Source organism: Penicillium chermesinum (genome assembly GCF_028974085.1).
Source record: "Penicillium chermesinum strain IBT 19713 chromosome Unknown utg000002l:1.0-5270490.0:1.0-5274688.0, whole genome shotgun sequence".
Lineage (NCBI taxonomy): Eukaryota > Fungi > Ascomycota > Eurotiomycetes > Eurotiales > Aspergillaceae > Penicillium > Penicillium chermesinum.
This window is the reverse complement of record NW_026695312.1, coordinates 4,260,816-4,277,802: the sequence shown is the minus strand read 5'-3', so window position 1 is coordinate 4,277,802 and position 16,987 is coordinate 4,260,816. Positions and strand designations below refer to the sequence as shown.

Genomic DNA, 16,987 nt, shown 5'->3' with positions numbered 1-16,987 from the left:
GGGTACTCGAATGTCATTCGACTTGATCATGAGCTTTCAGGAATATAATCATCGTTGACCCACTTATTGAACCAAGCCATGGTATCGTCCATATTAGAGAGTGTGCTTCCTGCGCCAGTCTTTTGTAGAATTGAAATTTCTTGTGATGCTCTGAGTCCTAGCCGTGGAGTTTCGCTCCGTGGCACATTCTCTGGAGATTCGAATGGGGATATCGAGACAATTCCGAAATATGGGATTGGAAGGCGAAGACAATTCTGGGGATTCATGTCTTCCTTGGTCTTCCCAGTGATTTGCTGCTCGTTCCAGGTAATGAACAGAGATCCATCGGCTGCTTCTTGGTCGATCTTCATGAATTGCTTCAGCGTCTGTGACTGGGACGCACAGTTCAAATTCCGCTTGGAGGTGGCCAGGCTATCCAACAAATCAACAGTCTGTTCAACAAGGTCCAGATCTTGCGGTCTTTGATGCGCCAGGAAATTCGCGTGTCCCAGCTTATGGCCGTTGAAGTGGACAAACAGGAGAGTAATGGCCGCCGTGAAAGCCTTTCCCTCGAGAGCTTGGTAAGACGGGGACCGATGGTAATCACGGACAATGATGAAACGAAGCAACATTTCGCGGCAAGCAGCTGTAGCTGCGAGCTGGCTATATGTGTGATCTATACTGTCATATCCCGTACTTGCGAGTGGCACGATATAAGGTTGGTGGAGAGCGACAAGAAGGAAGTATTGGTGCATTTGGAGGAGAAGCTTGCTTGTTCTTTGCAATACTTCGCGATCAGAGGCCGCATTTGTCAATGACTGAACTCGCCACCAATTTGTAGGCATTATGCGAGCCGCTTTCTTCAGCTGATCATCGATTCTTTTAGTCTCCTTGTATTCGTGCAAGGATTAAGCTGCCCTTCTGTTGCTCAGACGTAGCTTCCTGTATGCGCAGATTCCTCGAGATGAGTTGGCCTGCCAGCAAGGTATGAATGCGTTCCATCTTTTCGTCGGGGCTGTTGATGGCTAATCGGCTCGGGTGTGCAAAGGCATCGTTAGTGCTCGCGGAGGGGATGCCCAGCATTAGTGACAAGAAGCGATCGCTGTAAACCAGATGGAACCAAATTTTTTCCGCGCGATAGTCAGTCTCAATCAGCTTCAAAATGTTGATTGAAAGGGCGATTCTTGTTGCACGGCGATGTATTTCGCATGCTATGCGAAAGTTGCCAACAGTGGCATACCATCGTGTTTGGAGGATCAATGTTTCAATGCCTTCCAGGGACGCTATGAGATAGTCCTGAGACAGGACATAATGGTTGGCCACATTGGAAAATCTCTGGGCCACAATGGGGACAGGTTCGCCGAGATGCTTCTGGAACTGCTGTGCTGACGGGGCATCGAATTGTTTCAGGCAGAGCGCTAATTGAACCAATCTCCGAGCAAACTCAAGCGGGTGAGAATTTGATGGAATAATGGGGTCTTTGCCTGGATAGTTTACTGGCTGAGAGTTTCCCGGGCCTTGATCAATCTGAAGGGGCGAGGAAAACAGCTTACTGCTGCTCAAGATAACTGCGCAAATAGCCGGATTAGGGAACATCGACTCGAGATATGCAGTAAGCGATCGGCCCCGCGACAACCGTTCATGACCGACCGATCGTAAAGTTGGGCAGCTCGAATGGTCCAAGATAGCTGGTTTTGGGAGCTTCGTCCCCGTGTTGGGCGTGGAAGACGACTGTGTTGATTGTCGGTTCCTCTGTCGAAGCAGTTGCTCGACTAAGGCCTCAACATGGACTATGCGCTGGCGCACTTTGTCATATCTGTGGTCCGTAGGATCAGGAAGCCCCTGATTGACGCACGTCAAGCCCAAGCGTAGACAAGAGTCACACTCAGCAGGGGACGCTGGCTGGTATGTGCACCGTTTCTTCCGGTGCTTACACTCCCAGCAACTGGCTGTGCCTTTACGCAGTTTTCGCTTCCTATCAGAATGTTCGGACGAAAGGGTTATCCTCTCGACAGGATTCAGTCCCCCCTCAGGGCTTTTGTCGGGCATAATGTCATTATTGCCTCGTACTGCGTCAGGCGCGATTCGGCGGGTAAACACGAGCGACGCACGTGATTCGATCGGCCATTGCAAGTATACTCTAACTTGCTATAGTTTGGACGACATCTTCCAATATGAGGGCGATGACAAGTAGCAGAATCGAGTAACAGTGACCGGCAATCCTCCACCTCTTGAGCGGTCTTACCATATGGGGCTAATATCTAACCGTATTGGGATAAGCGCATTTCAAACCACGCTAGTCACTAGCGTGGAATTGGAGTCCTCGCCTGGGCATATACTTCTCCCTCTTCTCCGTTCTTTCCTTCTCCAGGTACGTCGGTTCTGTCCAGGCCTCTTACATCTCCAAGGCCACTGCTGCCTTCAAGTTGAGCCCGGAGAACCATCTGGGACCTAGAAGTTTTTAGAAACTGCAACTGGCCTCTGTGCTTGCGCATGCTGGTTGCACTGTGTCATCGGGCTTACACTATCCCCCCTTGACGCGAACCACCTTGTTTCATAAACCGTGTCGGCTTGTCCGATCGCTTGGAGAAGCTTTGGTGTGTCCCTGTGGTTGTGAGTCTGACCTCTGGAGGACTAGTCGCGGACTTGTTGTGGGTGCATAATGTGTCCACTACTGGTAGATGATGGTCCACAGAATGCCGTCACTGGAGATTCTTGAATTTTGTCTTGAGTGCCTCATGCTTGATTACTGGTCTGACTTACCCTTTATTCCCAAAGCTCAAAGGCATAGTCTTTCTGTAACCTAAGGCCAATCCTCGTTGGATCGACATCACGGCCGCTAATGCTGCAGGTGAACGATCCCGGTCACCCGAGATAGCTATTGAAAGTGCTTGCGGTAAAGCGTTGGATTTATTCGTGACTAAGCGGGCTGGAGAAAGCACTTGAATACAAAAAGCGATATTTATGCTGCCGCCGGAGAGTTGTACACGCCCGCTTGAATTTCCTCCACAACGGTTCGCCCGGTTGGCTTCCATCCAAGTCGTTCTTGGGTCTTCTTGCTGGTAGCAGGAGCGTCAAAGCTCACGGGATAAGCCATGAACCCCTCAAAGTGCTTGAGCGCCTCTTCAAAGGTCTTCGACACGGTTGGAACACCCGAAGCCTGGCCGATAGCCTCCGCAATATCCTTCAAACGAACACCCTCTTCTCCAATTGCATGATAAATAGATCCAGCCACACCCTTGTCCAAAGCGAGGCGGTAAAGTTTTGCAGCATCAGCTCGGTGAACAGCAGTCCAGCGGTTAAGACCATCGCCGATGTAGATAGACTCGCCTTTGCCAATTGCAAACTGGGTCATTATGTTGAGAAACCCCTTGTCGTTTTCATCATGGGTGGTTGGAGACAGGCGGATCAAGCTGATACGCACCCCTTGAGCTGCCAAGGCAAGCGCCTTGGATTCGGTCAAAGTGCGTGCAGCCAGGAACGAAGTGCTATCTGCAGGGGTGTCTTCGTCGCTGACCGTGCCCTTGGGCAGAGAAAGGGTCCCGCCGGTAAAGACGAGAGGTTTGTTGGTTCCAGCGAGGACGGATCCCATGGCGAGGAGCGCCTGCAGCTCTTCCGCGGCACTATCGTCGAACCGAGTGAAATCATGGTTGAAAGCAAGGTGGATCACACCGTCTGCTTCAGAGGCACCGCGCTTAAGGGACTCAGTATCTTCGATGCTCCCTCTAAGGACATCGACTCCCTTGGATTGGAGGGCTTCTGCAGAAGCATCGGAGCGAGCCAGGGCAAGAACGGTATGACCGGCCCCAAGCAGCTCTTGAACAACGGCTTGGCCGACGAAGCCAGAGGCACCAGTCACAAAAACACGCATATTTGATTATATGGAATGAAGAATTGCTGATGGTTTTGTGGAATAGATTGGATGTCGGAGTCGACTTTGAACAAAGTTGTGTAGGCGGTTGGTTGATTGCAAGAGAAGCATCCCGAGGGCACTGGACATCATTTTATACCTGTTCACCCTCGAAACTCAAACGGAGATATGGAAATAGATTCTTAATTCCATCGTCAACGTGAGCGCCTCTTCTGAGAGCACGTGATCGCCTCTGAAGTATAGAAATCGATGGGGACGGAAGCGGGCCAAGATTTAGTGCGACAACTCCAAAGGAACGAATACGAAACGCGGTTAGCGTGAGTGGGGGCTGCCTCAGATGGGCCAATCGAAGGCGGCTCAGGCATCGGACTTAAACAGGGTGGGGCCGGGCCGCCTGATGTTAAGTCCTGGGAGAGGCGACATGCTTGATTAAACCCTCTTCCGCTAATTCTGCACATTCCAGACAGCGAATAACTATGGCAATGAATTCACTAAAGTCCGCTTCAATGCAGCAAGAGCCCCGTCAACGACGGAAACACAACAAGTCCCGACGGGGTTGCCGCAACTGTAAGCTCCGCCGGGTCAAAGTAGGTGGCCGAGAGAGAATCACGAAGCTCATCACTAATGATGCGGGTAGTGTGACGAACAAAGACCCCAATGCCAGAAATGCATGTCTTTTGGGGTCACCTGCAATTATGATGCCCCACCGGGGATGGATTTGCAGCCTGCTTGGCAGGCAAAGCCCACTGACAAGGCCAATGATAGGGGGGTTTCGCGAAGTGATCTTTAACGCAGATCCTTGTCGGAGAACTCTTGATCCCATTGTGGTCGTGGGGGTGGGCCGTGATTCCTTTCTGATGACTCTTGACTGTCAGGGGCTTTTCGATCGATTTATCAATCGAACAGTCCTCACCTTTGGTGGCTCGGGGAATGAAAACATTTACCAGAAACAGGTGGTTGAATTGGCGTTTCAGGTAAGCAAGCCACCAAAGCCCGTTCTCCAGGGCTGGGTTTAGTGTGCTGACGCAACCGTCAGCGCCCGTTTCTCATGCACATCATCTTGACGATTACCGCAACACATGACCGGTTCATACAAGATGGCCCAGGGTCCCACAAACAGTCCCTTGCTGAGTCTTACCATGGTGCCAAAGGAGCTCAGTTGCTGAGCCGGAAGCTATCGTCACAGATCCATCCTGATGACCGAGATCCCATCTGGGCATCTGCTGCCATGCTCGGCATCTCTAGTATGACTACTCTTGAAGCCGCCGCTCCCAGGGAAGCTTGGCCATTCAAGCCATCCGAATCCGCAGACCTAAACTGGATGGATATGTCTGCCAGGAAAGAGGCTATTTTGAACTTAACCGATCCCTTCCGAGGAGACAGCATTTTCCGGAGCATGAAAGACACCTTTTTCACAATCATGGAAAGACCTGCCAGCCGCCCAATAGATGAATTACCGAAGGACTTTGTCGAGCTATGCTCTATAAATAACACGCCAGATCCTGAAGAAAATCCTTACTACTACGCCATATCAATGCTCGCTGGGCTCCGGTATCTTAAATGCAACCGGGACTCGATACCGTTCTGGCTGAAATTCATAGGCTTCATGACGCCGGAGTTCCGACGCCTCTTAGAGCTAAAGGACCCACGTGCACTTCTGTTGACGGCATATTGGTATGCGCCACTATGTGGCTCCGTGTGGTGGATCGCACGGCGAGCTCGCTTGGAATGCCAGTCAATCTGCTTGTACCTGGAGACATACTATAGTCAAGAGGTGGATATTCAGAAGCTACTCGAGCTGCCCCGTCAGGCAAGTGGTCTTTCAAATTGATCAATCATTCTGTATTCAGTACGGCGTGGGTTTGCGGGAGTCTGGCATTTGGAGGGTTTGGCGTTATCTCAAGCGATTCAATGGTAGTGTTCCTACAACTGGGGCTGTTTTACAAAATCTGCCGACTGATGGATTTTTTTTTTTCATCCATCTGTCTTCAATAGCAATCTAGTCTTTTCCTTAACTACAATTTGCAATAGGATACCGGATAGCTTGCTCTACTAAGATAGTCGCACTATGGAAGTTCACGTGACCGGCCCCTCTACCCCGATCTGTTGATGCATAACCGGTTCCCAATAGTTGACTATAGGCAACGCGGTGAGTCAAACGTTGTCCAGAGCTAGGCCTGCAGGTCAATTGAAACGGCGGTTTAAAGTAGTGACGCGTCGAGCGGCCCACGTCTGTACAAAAATTACGATCCAGGCGCACCATGAGCGAACGAGGATCGGAGATCGTGTTCCGCGCAGAGAACGTGCCGATCCGCTTCTTCAAAGCATGCCGATGGTGTCGCAAGCAAAAGATGCGCTGCGATGCGCGTCAGCAAGTGCCCTGCTTCCGCTGCCGCTCAACTGGGCGAGATTGCATTCTGGATCCTATTGAAGACGGCCGACGTCGCAGCGATCGCCGCCGCAAATCTACTCCGGCACGGTAGGTCTTTGCGAGGATTTATCTTCCCAATTTCTTCGAATTCAAGCTGATCATGTTCTATATGTCCAGTGGGTCCTCTGTGGCATCGCCACTAGATCCCCGAAGCGGCTTCCATACGCCGGCTTCGAGAGAACAGGAATATTCCCCGGTTGCAAGCCAAGGCGTCAGCTTTAATGCTTCTTCCATGGACTCATATCCCGATTCGTCAACATTGAGGAGGTTTCGAAGGTCTCAAACTGCTGATCACGGCGGCGCCGAATCATCACAGCAGCTGAGCCCAAGTGATATGATTGCTCCCGTTTCGGCGGTTCATTCTATGTCGGTCAATCTACTGGACTCAAACCATGTAAGTTCAAATAATTCAAAGCCAGCTGGAGGAATTTTTTAGTTAATTCTATGAAGATATTCCTGGAGCATTCGACAAGTGGAGACGCTCAGGGTGACATCGTTGCCCGCGGCATTGTTCCCGAGGAGCGTGCAAGGGTCATGTATGAGAGGTCAGTGCAAGCTTGTCTTTAGGATTGACTGTTCGCAAAAGGTCTAATGCATCCACCAGGTTTTTCCATGGGAGTAAGAACTATCTGCCCCTTTTCGACCCAATTCGTGATACATTTGATTCCATTCGTTCGCGCTCTTTGTTTTGCTTCACCGTTATCATATACTTGGCCAGTCGGGCCGTTATTGACATGCGTGGTGACACACATATGCAGCGTGTCTTGCAAGACGAGGCACAGCGGCTTGCCGAGGACAGCTTCTTTGAACGCCCGACGAAGCTTGAAACGGTCCAAGGAATGATTCTCCTCGCCGCATACTCCGAGAAAACATGGTTCTCAACGGCTCTTATCCTGCGCACGGCTTTAGACTCCGGCTTGGAGAAGTCCCTGGATACATTACTGGCGCAAGAGAATATACCCAGGAGCTCTCTGGCAGCCTCCATGGCAGATCGCCAGCTTGTTTGGGAAACCCGTACGTGGCTGATCAGCTTTACACTGGAACTGGACGTGGCCTCCGGGACGGGCCGCAAATCGCGAATCGGAGAGGTCGACATTATGAAACTCCGTAAATTTCTCGACTATCCGCTTTCGCTGCCTTGTGACATGCGCACTGTCTGCATAATCGAACTCCACCAACTTCGAGGTTCGTGTGCCACACCCAGGGAGTCCGAGTTCCATGGCTGATGAAGAATAGGGCATTCGCGCATCACCATAGAGAACGCCGGGACAGTGCGGGATATCGTTGATACTGAGCTTCCGGCAATCATGACCCGGTTACAAAATTGGTGGACTACTTGGGATGAAATCCACAACAGTAAGCGCTTTCTCGAATTTCACAAGGGCAAATGTAACCTCGAACAGACAATGGATTCCACGCTGGAGCATTCCAACGCAGTAGTCTGAAGCTCATGCTCATTTACGCCAAAATATTCGTTCTATGCACCTCTCTTGCACGCATCCAAAAGCTCCAGCCTGTCTCCTCGAATTCGGAGTCTGAAATAATCGACCAGAATGTGATGAATCTGTGGCAATCTCTCGTCACGACGATCATGGACCAACTCGCCTTTCTCATCAATGAACCATCTTACCGCTACCAATTACCATGGGCCCCGACCTACCCTGCCTTGACGATGGCATTTGTCAGTAAGTCATGCATTGGTGTCCGACTCATTATCCGCAAAAACTAACACGTAGCAAGCCACATTCGCCCTGCGCATTGCCAGATGGCGACCAAGCCTAATCGATCAAGGTCTATTGCTCGAAAGGGCCGAGAAACTCTGCGACTTCCTAAAACAGCCACCGTATCCCGACATCCATCGGACAGTCTCCATCTTCGTGAATTACGCTCGCGCCCTGATTGCCAGCCGGCATCCACAGAGAGATGAAATTGCAGATGGACCTAACCATTCAGATCACAGCGATGGGCCCGTGTCTTATGCAGATAGTCCCATGGACAGTGCCCCGCCCCTGGCCCTGGAGGATCCTCGGCACAGGAACGACACGACCCTTCCGAGTGAAAAGGACCCAAGTATGACTATGCCAAGCACCGATGCATCAACTGCCAGACCGCCTCTTCCGCGGCTCCCTGAGGTGATGGATGCCCCGAACTGGACCATGTCGAATTCGATTGCAGAATCCTTTGGCCTTTTCGAGGAGGGGCAGAACGACATCTTTGATTTCTTGCCCATGATGCCCTCGTTGCCGCAATAGAATAGAAAACCTACCTTCCTGGCTGATGTGATTATGATCTTGGACTTTTACCCCAATACCAGACTCGTTAGAACAGGCTGTAACACTGAGTGATCGGCGCCGCTAATCTACGAGTCGAATCCACCGTAGCTTTTAGTTGGCAGACCAAGATTTTGCGACAACCGACGATCAGGCCGCCATAAACAGGTTAGCGGGTCTTCACGTGAAATAGCACAACGCACACAAAAGGACATCGATACCACACACAACCGGGCATGTGGGATTGCGAACGCTCTAGGCGTTGGAGGTGCCTCGTCAACAATCCGGACCCAGCCCGGCCCCGGACTCGAAATCGCCCTAAGGACCGGCCCCGGTCCGGGGCTGACCCACTCGCGCAAAGTCTCGAGTAAACAGATCATTCTATTGGTGCACTACTTAGGCCTCAGACTTGAGATTCTGGAACACTATGCATAATTGAGGATCTAGACGTCGTGAGTCAAGTTTTGGGATAATAGCTTCGTAACTCCACTAAGGGGTCTGATGGATCAGAGTAGGTTTATATAGCGTCAAGTCCGCTTTGTTGAAGTCGGAATAGTGGCATGGGTTCAACCTGGAAGTTCTCAACATTGAAACGTTTGTTTATAATTTGATCTCTTCAAAATTTCATAAGTTTTTTTCTTTGTTGCTTCAACCATGAATCTGTTCTCGGGTACGATTGAACCGCTTCCCCCATGTACTTCTTATGTCTAACGGTCTTCCTGTGGTTAGAAAAAAGGCCTAGCGCAGACGAGAGGTCTACTGCTTCAATGGGTCCAGAACCGCTCCAGGACGGAGATTACACATTAATACGATTATCCGAAGAGGAAACGGTGGTCGAGTTTTCAACGGGATCCAAGGCCAACCCGGTCAATTGGACATTCGTGAGCTTCCCTGTTCACATGTTACAATATATGGCGTGGCGCAGCTTGAAGACTCACAGCACATGATTCATAGAACAAAAAGCTCTTCAATGCCGCTGCGGGGCTACTAATCGTGCTTAACTGCGGCATATCGTCCTCTCTCCCGAGCAATGCCATCCCCACTATCATGCAGGACTTCGGCCAATCTGGCAACGGGCAGAAGATTTTGCCAACTGCCATCTTTCTGATTGGGTATTTGATAGGGCCGATCGTCTTCAGTCCTGGGAGCGAGATTATTGGGCGACGGCCCGTCCTTGTTTGGTCGTTCACGATATTCTTCCTTGGCACGATTGCCTGTGCCTTTGCGCCAAATTGGCCGGCCCTTCTTGTATTTCGTCTGATCTGTGGCACGATGGCTGCTGCACCCCAGACGGTTGTGGCGGGCGTGTATGCAGATTTGTTCGAGGATATGCGGACTCGCGGTCGAGCAATGGCATTGTACATGGCGGTAGGTTTCTTAAACTGTAACCACAGGCGCGTCTACTTTGTATCTTAAGGCCCACTTTTAACAACGCCACAGGCTTCGAGCTTTGGGCCTATTGTCGGACCCATAATCTCCGGCTGTTCTGTCCAGTATGGCTGGCGCTGGACCTTTCGCATCGATATCATCCTGAGTGCTGTCGGTTGGCTTAGCATTCTCTTCTACTCAGGTTAGGACCCCTTCCAGGTTCAGATAGTGCTTGTTTCTGCGATGCTGAGTCTTCCATTTAGAGACCTTCGCACCTGCTCTGCTCAAGAACCAAGCAAAGAAGCTGAGGAAAGTAACTGGAAATAATCACTATGTTGCTCCCCAGGAGCGAACGGAGTGCGATCACGCATTCAGCATGCGGGAGACAATCACTCGCCCCCTGACGATGCTTCTGTTTGAGCCCATTGTCCTCTTTATCTCGCTCGATATCTCTCTCGCATGGAGCATGGTGTACTTCTACTTCCAAGCATATCCCATTATCTTCGAGGGGACCTATGGCTTCGACGTTGCGGAGACATCTCTCACCTATATTCCAAGTCAGTTTCCCAATTCTGCATACCAAAGAATCTACAAAACTAACCCCAACTAGTTGGAATCGGAGCCGCATCATCCTGTATTTTCTCCATCTTCTACGACAACTTCTTCGAGAAGGCCCAGAATAATCAAAAGCCCTGGGCCTCCGGTCCAGAGACCCAGCGACTACCACTCTCATGCGCCTCCGCCCCCTGTCTGACCATCAGCCTGTTCTGGCTCGCCTGGTCCGCCAGGCCAACTATCCATTGGATTGTGCCGGTGCTGTCGGGCGTAATTTTCGGACTCTCATATCAGGCAACGTTTATCTCGCTGCTAACCTACCTGACCGATGCCTATCGGATCTACTCGGCCAGTGCTCTGGCCGCCTCGGTGATCATGCGGAGTGTCGCGGGGGCTCTGTTCCCTCTTGCGGCGGATCCGCTCTACGGAAAACTCGGTGTTGCATGGGGGACCTCGATTCTTGGGTTTGTGAGCTTGGCTTGCATTCCTATTCCGTTCGCCTTGTACTACTATGGCCCGGCTATTCGGAAGCGCAGTCCCTTCTGTCAGAAGCTGCTCGAAGCGGATAGAGTGAAGTCCTCGAGCGGCAGGACGACTCCTGAAGAGGTGTGAGAGGGGTTATTGTGAGGGATCGTAACGAATTTCATCATCGGACTGGCATTGTATTTGGGGTATTTTTATGGGTCATAGAATAATAACGCAATCATAATAGCGGTAGCCTCATATATTCATGCAGATAGTACTTGATATGCATACTCCAAAGGCTTATGGTCTTTTTAACCCTTGGGGTAGATGTCTTCCTATTATTCGTGGTCATCTGGGTTTATCGTTAGTTGGAATGAATTCACCGCTGTACATCGCTGTATTCCCCCTATCGGCCGCGACCCGGGCCCCATCAAAAAGAATTTTCCACATTCGTAAAATTCCAAACGTCGGGGAATTCAAGCATAGAAAAGTCCCCGCGAGTCCATGTCCAAAATCTCCGTCTCCGGAATCTGTTGGACGGCCTCTTCCAGCGTGATCCCCTCAAGCGCCGAGGGTGGCTGCTCGCTTGCGGCGGGGAAATGCGCCGCGCGGATCCGCAGCGCTTTCGCACGCATCTGCGCCATCATAGGCCACTTGGGTCCGGGGTCGGGCCACGAGGGGTCCTTCTCCGCCACATCGAAATGAATGTTCACCGTGCGCCAGGCATCCTCGACGTGGGTGCCTGTTGGACTCATGCAGAGATGCCACAGGATATAAGTCAGCAGATGGTACTGTGTATGGGTGGAAATCAGCCAGCGGTAGCTGCGGAGAAGCTCGTCGCTCCACATCTGTAGACCGTAGTTTAAGCCGCTGACCGCTGTGGCGAGGAGCTCTTGGCCAGCTTCGGTGTTCATGGAGGAGGGGCCTTGAGATTGGAGGGTCTTTTGGCGGATGTGCACCTCCAATTTGCACTTCAGGACCCGCGAGAGAAGAAGCCCGAGCCGTTGGATGGGGATATCCGGGTCACAGTATTGTAGGAAGGACTCGTTGAGAAGGGTGTTGAGCTCCTTGACAAGCTTCTCAGCATTGCCACCGTCGAATTTGGCCCGGATCAGATGGGCCCATACTCGGTTCATGTGAATGATAATCAAGGGGAACGTCATTTCTGTCCAGCGAGGTTGCGAGGGGACGCGCTCCGTCTTCTCTTCGTTGATGTCTTGGTCGTCGATATTTGCGGGGACGTCACAGTCGCCGCCCAGCTCTTGCTCGGTTATTGTAATGCCGTGGTCTTCTGCCGCTCGAACGTCCGTGGCATATAGAAGCCACCATAATCGTCGGCGAAGCTCGCATTCTAATGGTGAAAGTTTGAAGTGTTTTCCGTCACGGTGGATTCCAATTGACTGGGCGGCTCTCATGGCCAAGCCGCGTAAGTTGAATCCAGCTCGCCCGCTGCTGTTGCATCGCAGACAGATCTTTCCCCCCCCGACTAAGTTAGTAGATGTTAAGGTTCTTTTTTGGAACGGGAAATTTTACAACTTACCAGGTAGATCGCCATTGCTTGAAGTGAGGTTAACGTAGGCGCATCAAGAAATGAAGAATGAAAGATACCAAGCTGCAGGCCTTGCTGGTATTTGCTCAGATCCTCTCTAGCCGCTTCATTCTCCGGGTTATCTGAGCACAAGACAGTAGAGGCACTATAGCATATAGCGAAAAGAAGGCAGTGGATATCTGATGAGACGGTATCCGGTCGGTTAATCGCAGCAAAAACCCGAGGCTTCACAGAGGGAATATGTAAAATCTTGAGGACAGGGTCCACACGATGCAAGAAAGTCTCCCACAGGATAGTCGCCTGCCATCGGCCGGGCAGCAAGCCCCGGATATCGACTTGCGTGATCAACGGATTCACCAGGATCCCATCAGCTTTCAACCGCGGCCACTTTCCCAATATTCCGCTCCCCGTCCGCGGTGAGCCGATAGCAGACTGAAGCTCTTTTTCTTTCTCCAACACCCGCGCAAGCAGCGGTTCATCCATGTAGGTCCCATCCTTGCCCAGAAACCCATGCTGCGCCGAAGACGACGGTAGGGACGATTCCGAATCGAGCGCCGTCTCACGCACAGGGGCCTCCGCATTCTTTGGAATGTTGCCAAGGCTCGGCCCTGCGGCGAGGGAAGTAATAGCTCGCTCCAGCTGCTCCAGCCTCGCGACCACATCGGCATCGGCCGATCTCGGAGGGCGCCGCTTCTCAATCCTAGGGCCGGGGTAGTGACATGGGAGGTTTAGACGCACACATTTGGAGCACGGCGACCTTTTGTCGCATCGGACCTTGCGCTCGTGGCAGCGGAGACAGGACCGCTCCACGTTGTAGCGGCGCGGCTCGTCCATGTGGCAATGTGGGGAGATTCCAGGCTCTGGCCTATGGCCCAATGGCTTTATGGATCTAGCCCTAGAGTGTTTCTATGGGCTAGAGGCCGCTTGAGAATCGCAACGGGCTTTGGAGTTCAGATTCACGGGCGTTCGAAGGACCGTTTGCCGATGGCCAATTAAGCGCGGGGGGTCCACTCCGGGTCGTGGGGCCCAGATGGTAAACGTAAACTACACAGTAGATCCGCGAGATCCACGCTCGGCATACGATATCTTCCGTTCCTTTACATTATCGGTACCAGTCGAAGGTCGATCTTTCAGCAGGATCAATGTATTTTCAAGCGGCATTTCCCCTCTAACCATGATCCTAGGTCAAGGTCTGTCCTGATTTATACTATACAACTCCCTCTCAAGGAGTCAATCAGGGTATTAGACGGCAATTTAACGGAACAACAGCATCATAAAACACAATCTGATCAAGGAAGCCGCCCATGCATAACGCCAATCCAGAATTACCAATGAACTATAAACTGCAATCAAGCCTCAAACCAGCCCATTCGTGTACTCGTGCATCATGAGATGAGAAGATCTCGCACACTCATGCCCTTTCTCCGCTGGGCATCAGCCGCTCTGTTCTCCTCCGGCTTCGACGCCAGAGTAGTACTGCTACCGAAGTTCTCGTTTATAGAGTCGGCAGTGCCCCTGCGGTCTCGAGTAAGCATAAGCAGAGCTGCCGACGCCTCGTGATCCACGCCTTGGAGCTCTTGGAGCTTCTCCATAGGAGGATTGACCGGTCCCAAGGCAGGACTGGGGAGGACGGAGGCGATATCCGGCAGAGTATGCACTGATGGCATGCGGGTGCGGGGCGAGAATGACGGAGAAGTATCGGAAACGTGGGCACTGGGGTGCATTGTATCAGGGGACTCGGAAGCCGAATAGGAATATAAAGATGATGGAGGACGCTGGGAAGGCTGTTGAGCCGCATCCCCGCCCGGTTCTGAGAAGAATTCCGGGGAGGATGGAGAAGGAGGGCCTGCTAGAGGGTTTCCACCAGCGGTCTTGAGGTCGGAGATACATCGTTCTAAATAGTTGACGTAGTCGATGCTTGCCTGATGAAATGTCAGAAACAGCCGGATAGAGTGGATCGCTCGTGAATGGCTTACTCACCTGGAGGATGGCCAACTTATGCATCTCCTGTCCTCTACACGCCGGGATCATATCCTTCAGAGTTCCGAATTCCTCATTCATCTTTGATCGCCGCCTCCGCTCGATCAAACTATGAGCAGTCTTGCGAGCGATCTTCCGGCCTGCGGCACTAGTAGCGCTGGGGTTCTTCTTCTTCGAGGGTGCATTGCTGGTAGACTCGGGCGACGTCTGATTGTTGGCTTTGGTACCTTCCTTAGGCCTTGCTGGCGCTTTTGAGGGAGCGGGCGACTTTGGTTTCATCTGAATAATCTTGCGGGTCCGAGTAGGCGGAGGCGGAAGATCGAAGTCTTCTAACGGACGCTTAGCTGCATTGCCCGACCGAGATGACACAGAGCCACGACCAGTAAGATCAGGGCTTGTCGGAGAAACGGGAGCATAAGTCGGATCGTTTGATCGGGAAGAGCGACGACTGGCGGTGGCCGGGCTGATAGCAGCCGGGGGCAAAGCAAACTGATCAGTGCCGTCCATAGGCTGATCCTTAATAATGAACTCGCCAGACATGGCCGGGGTAGGAGGGCATCGAGAACGAGACATATTCTCAGGACTCAGGAGTAGAGGCAGCAGCTATAGGATAGCGGGCGCGCCCCAGGGGGGGGGTGAGATTGGCACGAAGGCAAGTGAGGGGGCAAGTTTTCGTCCACATAGCTGCATTCAGCGGGCGTGGAGTTATGTATAATCGCGGCCATCATAACCAGGGCTCGTGATGCTAAAGGCGCACGCGACACAATCAACCCCGATGATTGGCTGGTGGGGAACCATCGAGACCGTGGGCAGATCGTGGATGGTGATTGGACGGGACGAGTGGAGGAGCCAGGAGTTTATCAACCACATTGACTCGCTGCTCCTCTCCCCTGCTCTTCTCCACGACCCGCAGCAAGCTGCTCCACTTGCGCTGCTCTTCAACTGGCTCGAATCGTTATGGTAGTCAAGCACGTGGGTGCGCCGAGCCAATTCCTTCGCTTCACACTCCCTCTTGACTGACGAAGCATGTGGCTGTAGTTGCTACTGCTGATCCACGGTTTTCGCGCCTATCGCAACCTTCCCGGGAGAAATTGTATCCCGGTTTCCCCCTGAGATGCTATACTTGGTTGAGAATATACGGAAAAACTCGGCCTTTCCTTTCGCCACTAAGGTAGCTTGGTAGTTCCCCTTGTGAGGCATAGTAGGAGGGATGGCAAGGCGAACGATTGGCTGAAGGAGTCGCATACAGTAGCTATTCACATGCGTTGTTACTATATTCATCGTACCAACAGGTCTCCATGATGAACTTTTTCGACATTCGAAGCCTCTGAAGATAAACTCTCGAGGCCAAAGTCTTTCTCTCGTGCTTTGCGGGGACGATCACCATAGATGATTAGAGTTTGCCCCCAATCGGAGGTGGATTACTTTCACGCCATATCCACTATAGATCTCATAGTTCTACCCTGGTCTGCCCGACTCACACGACACATCCGATATGAAAGTAGACAAAAAGGGTTCCCAGTATCAGTCCGAATACCAATACTAAATTGGTAAGCTTCCGACGTGGAGATTTGTCAAGTTTTAAGACATCACTGGATTTTTGCGCTGATATTTATAACCTGAAAAGAAAGAAAAGAAGAAGATAAAGCAAGACCTGCTACTTTGGACGCTACAATGTTTCATATACATGAATGTTTAACTAAGCTCAATACATAACTATAATAGGTCAGTGTAGCGGCCTTCTAGTAGCAGCACTTAGCAAAATCTCAATTCATTCCAGCTCCCAATAATTAGTTGATTAAGTATGAAGAACATGACATAACTCCGCGTCGCTCGTCCATGGATATAAAAATAATGCTCCTTCCAAGCCTCTTTCCCGTATTATTTTTGAACACTTTTGCAGTACCAGCAGGTCGTTTTAACATCAAGATGTCTCTCTTCTGGTGGTTCACCGTACGAAGGAACTTGAATCCGACCGGCAGTGTTCAACGCATTGCAGATATGTACGCCAACTAAGACACTAAGTATCAGCTACTAAACCCCCCTTTGGGACATAGAATCTTTTCTTCAACTCACCAGAATTTATCATCATCCGGAACAGCAAGATTGCAGGTATGCGCCTCCAGGGAACATAGATCGTTGCACCGGTCGTTACTATTGACCTGTGACGCTCCCTTCAGCCCATGGACACTGGCAATGTGTCGCGACGTGCCGTTCTTTGGCCTCGACATGCCGCTTGTCAATGGCACTCTTCCCGTGGTTGCTGGCGTGCTTGCATTGTGTGGTTTTGTGGCATTCCCAGGCACCGAGATCGCGATACGCTCGCCATGGTACGCTCCTGAGAAATGGGGCATTGCGAATGCAGTACCAGCAAGGGCAGCCACCAGGAAGCTGGAGAAATTGTTGAGATACATAGTGGGCAAATCTTAGATCCGAACAAAGCAAGTATTCACCGAAAGCCCTGGGGGAAGTAGTATGAAGTAACTCACGCGATATGGGGAAGAGTGGGTTCGAAAATA

At 51.5% G+C, this 16,987-nt stretch overlaps 10 protein-coding genes across 10 annotated transcripts; 4 read left to right on the top strand and 6 right to left on the bottom strand.

Annotated features, from left to right (window-relative positions):
- Window positions 1-26: 26 nt before the first annotated feature.
- On the bottom strand, window positions 27-824 carry N7468_002470 (fungal specific transcription factor domain-containing protein; the record flags this gene model as incomplete). The annotated part of the gene is made up of 1 exon (XM_058471767.1): window positions 27-824. The coding sequence occupies one exon, from the start codon at window positions 822-824 to the stop codon at window positions 27-29; it is 798 nt and encodes a 265-aa protein (XP_058334908.1).
- Window positions 825-861: 37 nt separating this feature from the next.
- N7468_002469 (uncharacterized protein) lies at window positions 862-2,028 on the bottom strand (the record flags this gene model as incomplete). The annotated part of the gene is made up of 1 exon (XM_058471766.1): window positions 862-2,028. The coding sequence occupies one exon, from the start codon at window positions 2,026-2,028 to the stop codon at window positions 862-864; it is 1,167 nt and encodes a 388-aa protein (XP_058334907.1).
- Window positions 2,029-2,941: 913 nt separating this feature from the next.
- On the bottom strand, window positions 2,942-3,850 carry N7468_002468 (SDR family oxidoreductase; the record flags this gene model as incomplete). Its single annotated transcript, XM_058471765.1, has 1 exon — window positions 2,942-3,850. The coding sequence occupies one exon, from the start codon at window positions 3,848-3,850 to the stop codon at window positions 2,942-2,944; it is 909 nt and encodes a 302-aa protein (XP_058334906.1).
- Window positions 3,851-4,608: 758 nt separating this feature from the next.
- Window positions 4,609-5,681, top strand: N7468_002467 (uncharacterized protein; the record flags this gene model as incomplete). Its single annotated transcript, XM_058471764.1, has 2 exons — window positions 4,609-4,824; window positions 4,887-5,681. 2 exons carry the CDS (start codon window positions 4,609-4,611, stop codon window positions 5,679-5,681), a joined length of 1,011 nt encoding a protein of 336 aa, XP_058334905.1.
- A 430-nt stretch (window positions 5,682-6,111) lies between these two features.
- On the top strand, window positions 6,112-8,533 carry N7468_002466 (Zn(II)2Cys6 transcription factor; the record flags this gene model as incomplete). Its single annotated transcript, XM_058471763.1, has 7 exons — window positions 6,112-6,329; window positions 6,399-6,675; window positions 6,732-6,826; window positions 6,886-7,466; window positions 7,518-7,637; window positions 7,685-7,966; window positions 8,022-8,533. The coding sequence occupies 7 exons, from the start codon at window positions 6,112-6,114 to the stop codon at window positions 8,531-8,533; spliced, it is 2,085 nt and encodes a 694-aa protein (XP_058334904.1).
- A 710-nt stretch (window positions 8,534-9,243) lies between these two features.
- On the top strand, window positions 9,244-11,080 carry N7468_002465 (putative MFS multidrug transporter; the record flags this gene model as incomplete). Its single annotated transcript, XM_058471762.1, has 5 exons — window positions 9,244-9,432; window positions 9,506-9,919; window positions 9,992-10,121; window positions 10,183-10,476; window positions 10,530-11,080. Coding segments are annotated over 5 exons (1,578 nt in total), but the record flags the coding sequence as incomplete, so codon positions are not given.
- Window positions 11,081-11,415: 335 nt separating this feature from the next.
- N7468_002464 (C6 transcription factor) lies at window positions 11,416-13,322 on the bottom strand (the record flags this gene model as incomplete). Its single annotated transcript, XM_058471761.1, has 2 exons — window positions 11,416-12,411; window positions 12,480-13,322. 2 exons carry the CDS (start codon window positions 13,320-13,322, stop codon window positions 11,416-11,418), a joined length of 1,839 nt encoding a protein of 612 aa, XP_058334902.1.
- A 551-nt stretch (window positions 13,323-13,873) lies between these two features.
- N7468_002463 (uncharacterized protein) lies at window positions 13,874-15,041 on the bottom strand (the record flags this gene model as incomplete). The annotated part of the gene is made up of 2 exons (XM_058471760.1): window positions 13,874-14,410; window positions 14,469-15,041. The coding sequence occupies 2 exons, from the start codon at window positions 15,039-15,041 to the stop codon at window positions 13,874-13,876; spliced, it is 1,110 nt and encodes a 369-aa protein (XP_058334901.1).
- A 202-nt stretch (window positions 15,042-15,243) lies between these two features.
- Window positions 15,244-15,432, top strand: N7468_002462 (uncharacterized protein; the record flags this gene model as incomplete). Its single annotated transcript, XM_058471759.1, has 1 exon — window positions 15,244-15,432. One exon carries the CDS (start codon window positions 15,244-15,246, stop codon window positions 15,430-15,432), a length of 189 nt encoding a protein of 62 aa, XP_058334900.1.
- Window positions 15,433-16,540: 1,108 nt separating this feature from the next.
- On the bottom strand, window positions 16,541-16,882 carry N7468_002461 (uncharacterized protein; the record flags this gene model as incomplete). Its single annotated transcript, XM_058471758.1, has 1 exon — window positions 16,541-16,882. One exon carries the CDS (start codon window positions 16,880-16,882, stop codon window positions 16,541-16,543), a length of 342 nt encoding a protein of 113 aa, XP_058334899.1.
- Window positions 16,883-16,987: the final 105 nt, after the last annotated feature.